At 54.4% G+C, this 6,000-nt stretch overlaps 1 protein-coding gene across 1 annotated transcript; it reads left to right on the forward strand.

Annotated features, from left to right (window-relative positions):
* Positions 1–611: 611 nt before the first annotated feature.
* On the forward strand, positions 612–976 carry ColSpa_08865 (uncharacterized protein; the record flags this gene model as incomplete). Its single annotated transcript, XM_049275077.1, has 2 exons — positions 612–642; positions 678–976. The coding sequence occupies 2 exons, from the start codon at positions 612–614 to the stop codon at positions 974–976; spliced, it is 330 nt and encodes a 109-aa protein (XP_049131034.1).
* Between the last annotated feature and the right edge of the window lie 5,024 nt (positions 977–6,000).

The raw sequence follows: 6,000 nt of genomic DNA on the forward strand, positions 1-6,000 counted from the left end.
TGCGGTGGTGGTAATGGTGGAGGAGGAGGAGAATTAGGGACATGGGCAGCGAATGGAGCGAATGGAACGAGCAAGAGAAAGAAAAAGGTACAACAGCGAGACCAAAGTACAGTACAGAGTACACAGGCCCAAGGGGCTGATGTACATGTAGATGGCGGAACCCTGCAAGCAGGAAAGGGAAAGAAAAAAAGGGTATCAGGGGGGGGAGCTAGAGGAGGGGAGGGGAGGGGAGGGGAGGGGGCTAGTACTGTACTGGGAGTGAGACTGGGAGTGGGAGTAGATAGACGGGACGTGGGAAAGACGCTATACGTCTACCGCCTTCGACGAGAGAGCGGGCGGGCGGGCACGACCCAACAGTCAGGGCCAGTATGGGACCATGCTCCGGGCCACTTCGATGCTGGTAGCCGAGAGTTACTTGGTGAGGCCGGCTCGAGGAAAGGGGGCCCAGAGATGAAATGGAGAGGCTAGCAGAAGGCACCCAGAGAAAAGGAGACGACACGAAATACCGGGTAGCAGTGCACAGGCAACGGGAAGGCCCAAGAGGGAGAGGGAGAAGAAGCAAAAGAAGGCAGAGGGAGGAGAAGGGGGCATTCGATGGTACGATTACGGATATGACCGTCCAACCGTGGGGTAACGTCGTAGGTGAGTACACTAAGGGATGTAATACTGACTTGAAGCGGCGAGATGTGGTGATGCGGCTTGTGGGTTTGGCCGGTCCAGGCGTGACGTGACAGTCAAAGCTGTCTCTAGGGAGAGGAAGGACCTCGACTGGGCTTGGAATGACTGTTTTGCCGTTCACGCAGCGCTTGGCGACATGGAGTGCGAGGAAACACACGGACCGACGTACGAGGGCGGCGGCGGCGTGGACGAGGACGTGGACGAGCAGAAGAAAGGCGCAACCGACGTCGATGATGAGACGGGGGATGAGAGGCGTGTGATAATGGCAAACAGGCCCGGTGCGCTGGGATGCAGATAGCAGAAACGAGGGGGTTGCTTTGGTGCCGGAGATATTGTGTAAACAAAAATTTCAATCCTTATTCCCTTGTGGTCTGGGCCAAGGAAGAACTGAGGCGAGGATGGAGACCGGGAAGAGTGAGACTTAAGACGGTGACTCTGATTTCTGAGACTTGAGAACGTCGTCGGGGTGGGCAATAGAAAGGGAAGAAAGAAAAGCCAACGAGGCTAGGACGGGATCGGAACGGGCTGTCAACTTTTCAAATCATCTGCCCGTACGACACAGGAGCAGGCGTCTGTCCTCTCTCTGGAGATGGTTCGCTACCTAATACCGAGAAGAATCGACTTGCGGCTCGGGTGGAGTCTTCCTCCCGCCCTCTCTCTTTTTTATTTATTTCTGTTCTTTCAAAGGATCGAATTGGCGAGAATGGGATTGGTGAGTATGATGGACCGGTCGAAAGTGGAATCTTAGACGGCATGGACTGACAACCAAGTGGGCAGAATCTCGTGAAGAAGGAGAGGAAGCTACCCTATCCGCTCGAGGCTAAGCGGAAAGAAGGCAAGCCGACTAAACAGAGGAACAAGGGCAAGGGGGCAGCGCGATCTTTTTTACACTAGGTACGGAAGAAGCGAGGGGGGAATCCCCATGAGAGAGTGTGTGAGAGTGAGAAAATGACAAAATGTCTGGATGGTTTCCAACGTCCTGCGTACATCGAATGTCCGTCCTCCGAACTTCATCTCGGCGCATTTTGCTTTCTTTTTTTTTATGATGAACCGGCCGCCGTTGCGGTTGCAGTTGCGGTGTCATCAAGGGCGGGAGGCATGCCGTGCCCATGCGACGAGGAGGCCGATGTACCTACATGCGTACACACGCACCTATAGATACATACGTACAGCGGGCGCTACGAGCCACGAGGTGAGTATGCATGCTCCTGTTCCGTTCCGCGTCCCAAGAGGCTAGTGGAAGGGGATTTGTAAGGTAAATGCTGGCCTGATGCCGCACCGGTTTGGCGATGCATCTCGTCCCCCGTCAGCCTCCAGTACAGGCATCCTGATGCTGGTGTATCCTGACAACTGGCCCTTTTGACGGAAGATGGGTTTTCTTCACTTTGGGAGGGGACTTTGTTTTTGTTTGTTTATTTCTTGACAGAGCTCTTTCTTTCTTTGCTATTCCTGCCAGCCTAGGATGGAATATGCCACCAGCCGTCAGACCCCAGTCAAGGAAGGGGATCCATACTCCCTCAAGCGCCCTCTCTCTTTCTCTTTCTGTCTCTCTTTCTCACCCTCTCTCTCGAGTCTCCGCTGGGGGGGAGGCGGCCCATTGCAGTAAAAAAGCGTGGTGTGGGGCCCCTGGGCCTTCCTACCTAGGTACCACCTAAGGCCCCATCATCCACACTTGCAACTTTCCGTATGGAGGTACCTCAACCAAGTACCTCTACCTGTGCTTTTCTCCCTCCTCTCTACATAGCTGTCTGTCCCCCGCCCGCGGTTGCCCATGTCAACTCACTCAGTATCCACTGTACAGTTCACTCACCCCTCGTCCGTGGATGAGAGTGAAAGAGTGTGTATGAAAGAGTGAGTCTCGCTCACACTCGTCTCACTCTGATACAATTGACATCTTTCCTGTGCTGCTATATCCTTTTATGTCCCTTTGTTTGGTGCAGTGGAAGAGCAACAGCCTCAGAAGCTTCCGGCGGAGAGGAGACTTACTGGCCGCACACAACCTCACCACCTTCCTCGTCCTCACAGGACGGATGTACGTATCCATGTACAGTACACCTCAAACTGTCGCCCCCCCCCCCCCCCCCCCACCCCTTCTATCGTCCAGGGCCCCTTGTCGCTCTTCACAATTCTGCCATGTGCCTTGCCTGCCCCTCCCATCCCCCCCCCACCCTTTTGCCTTAATTGCTCTGCCTGTTTGCCATGAGGCACGGCAGCCTGCCTTCCCACATTGTTCCTTCACAATCACACCTCAACCTTGCTTCCCCTTACACTCGGTACCCCAGCACGCCTTACGCAGCACACACATGGTAGGGATAACCGCACGTTGTGGCTTTTATTCTACATAGTATTTCATTAAAGAAGTCGCTACTTTACACTATACAACCTTGTCGCGGTATCCGTATCGAAACCCCTCCTCGGCCCCTAGGCTCCCGGGCGGAAAACAGAGATATCCATCCCGATTGCAAAATGCCATTCGATGGGGCCTCTGTGAGGCGCCCTGTGAGACCACGAGAAATACGGTGTGCTGCGAACGCGCTGGCACGAATATGAGAAGGCTGGACCGTGGGCCATGGGGGAAGAAGCATTTAGGTAACGGGGTCGGCCGGTTGGGTACTCAAGGAGTCGATGCAAGACGCCGTGAATGGACGACGAGGTAGGGATTATCATGTGTTCCCCCCTCTCCTCCCCTCCCCCTCCTTGTGTGTGTGTGGTTGAAGGATGTGGTGTGGGTAAGGGTGCCATGCAGATGCAGCAGAGGTGTTCCTCACCATCTCATCCAGCAGCTCCATCAAAAGCCGTTGCATACAGTGTGAACACTCCACGACAGTTGCAGCTACGCCCGCGGCGGTCCGTCTCTCTCCAACTCTCGTGCGCATTCCCTTACCGATCGACAAGAGACTTGGAGGATATTTCATCGAGAGAAATGCACTGCGTCGTACTGACTCTCGAATGGGATAATTTGGGCGATCTAATCCCCGAGGGAAGCATGAACCATGCAAATCCCTATATAAATGACTCTTTTTTTTTTTTTTTAAACCCAAGGGTCTGGATGAAGAAAACTTATATTCTGGCCTCAACCGGTTATCGACTTACAGACGAGAGCTGATAACCGTTGGAGCAATAGAAAGGGATGCATCGGCGGTGATCAATACGCCAAAAACCCAATACCCGCACACCCGTTCTGGGGAGCCGGCACCCACCACCTCCCTTCGAACATCCATACTTGGCGACCAGCACCGACCATTTGGCTCGTTTTGGCGCGCGTCTCGTCTCCAAGGCTATTCTCCAAAGGAACGGGGGCCGGTTGTAGTTTTATTTGCTCTTATTCGTAATCGTCCTGATCTTGCTCACGCTCGCCCAGCTGTCGTTTCCCCATGCAAGTGACATCATTGAGGCAAACAAGAGGCAGCGTTGGTACGAGATACGTGGGCTTGAGGTCACAGAGAAGAGGACGAATGTACGGATGGAGGAAGAGCCACGGCCAATCTTACATTGTCTGCCTCGAGTGGCCTGACCCCGGGACGATTGTGTCCATTACGAAAGATGCAGTAGGTTTGAATCGCGGCAGGGTGCCTCTTGATCTGATTGTATGAGCAGAACACCTGCCATGCCACCACCTTCGGCGGCATGCAAGACCCTTCACTCTTGTCATGCGCGCCCAGCCAGCAGAGATCTGGAAGGGGCAGACACCTCGCGCACACGTTACCAGTCATTTTTGGCGCCGATGAAACCAGCCATTAGAAAGGCTCGTCAACCTGTCAAAACGCATCGGTAACGGGCGCGACGAGGCATAGTACAGGTTGATATTGCAGCTTCACATGCTTGGACATGAGAGCATGTTCGCAGTCTGCGAAGACGGAGTCCCCGGGTCATGGCGTTAAGCGATGTGTGCAACATCGGATGGATCCTATCTGGCGAGCTGTTATGCCTCTCTAGTCGTCATTGAACGCGCTTGCTTGCACGATTCGGAGCAGCACCTACGACCGATTGCGCCCATTGGATCGTTTGGCAAGGTAGTCGATGGCTCGACGTGATATGGCATGCTGCAGCCTCTCACCATCGAGGTTTGTTGTTGAAAGCTTAGGGCTCTCGTTACCCGCCGTTGGTTGAGAAACTGAAGCTTGATGTCGCAAGGGTACTCATCTAATCTGCTCTGATGTCAGAGGCCCCCTACTGCGGTTGCAGGATGGCGAGGATAAAACCCTCCGGTTGAGTAGATGTGGCTTGAGCTGCCACCACCAGCTCAAGCAGCAATCCTCAGTGATCCTAGTGAAGTCTGCTTATAATTCTGACCACTGAGCGTCACCACCCTCAGTGGGAACGGTGGGATGTATCCTTTCACGACCTGGCTATGAGGTGTTACATACCCCTACCACCACAGCAGACTGGGCTAGGCCCGGGTAAGGCACCCTCGGGCTATCATGATGGAAGGGTTCGGGGAAGGGGCATCAAGGCGCTGATGGACTGGCTGATGGATGGGCGGATAAGGGACGGGGGAGAGGGTGCGATCTCAGCACGGGAAGGGCCAATGCAGTGTAGTCAAAAGGTGGCGGCGGGCAGCAGGGAACAGGAGACATAGCGCAGAGGGTGTGTGAGGTACGTAGGTAAATGGTATGGTTTTGCCTGGTCAGACAGGATAGGGATGGATCGGGTTACCCTCCATCTGATATCGACTTCCAAATCAGCCTCCCACTCTGTTGTTGGACGGAAGGCAACACCAGTAAGCCGCCGCTAGGAAGGCGTCAAAGCACAGCGGGTAGGTCACAACAGCGCGCCCTGAAGTTTGATTTGCAGCCTACGGCCCTAAACCATCACCAAGGAGCAGAGAACGTGGGGTACGGGTAGTCGTGGAGGCAGTGTGGTAATGTTTCGAGAAAAGCAGCGGCGTTTGCAAGTTACGCGGGCTCGGGAAAGGGGTGGTGCCGTATCGATGCTGGAGAAGTGGGCATAAAGAAGGCTGTCGAGGAGGATGTGAAGAAGGTGCCAACGTGAAGGCACAGTGTTGATGGCATTGGTAAGGAACGCGTCAATCGAGCGTACTATAGAAACCGAAGGGCGGGTATTCCCACTCCTGAAGCTGGGGGGATCGAAAAGGCGGTGATGGAAATTCCTCGTGCTCCGCGCCCACATGGGATCGCAGGGGGGGGGAGTAGTAGTGTCTAGGTGACGGCGGTATCGGGTTATCCCAAAGGCAACGACATCCAATGTCGCTGTCGATGCTGTGCAATTGGATGCTTTGGTGGTGGTGAAGTGGATGTGAGTGGGCATGCTACATAATGTGTACAGTAGACAGGGAGAGGGAGATGTCGGGCAGAAGCAGAA

The sequence above is a fragment of the Colletotrichum spaethianum genome, assembly GCF_022836535.1.
Source record: "Colletotrichum spaethianum MAFF 239500 DNA, contig24, whole genome shotgun sequence".
Lineage (NCBI taxonomy): Eukaryota > Fungi > Ascomycota > Sordariomycetes > Glomerellales > Glomerellaceae > Colletotrichum > Colletotrichum spaethianum.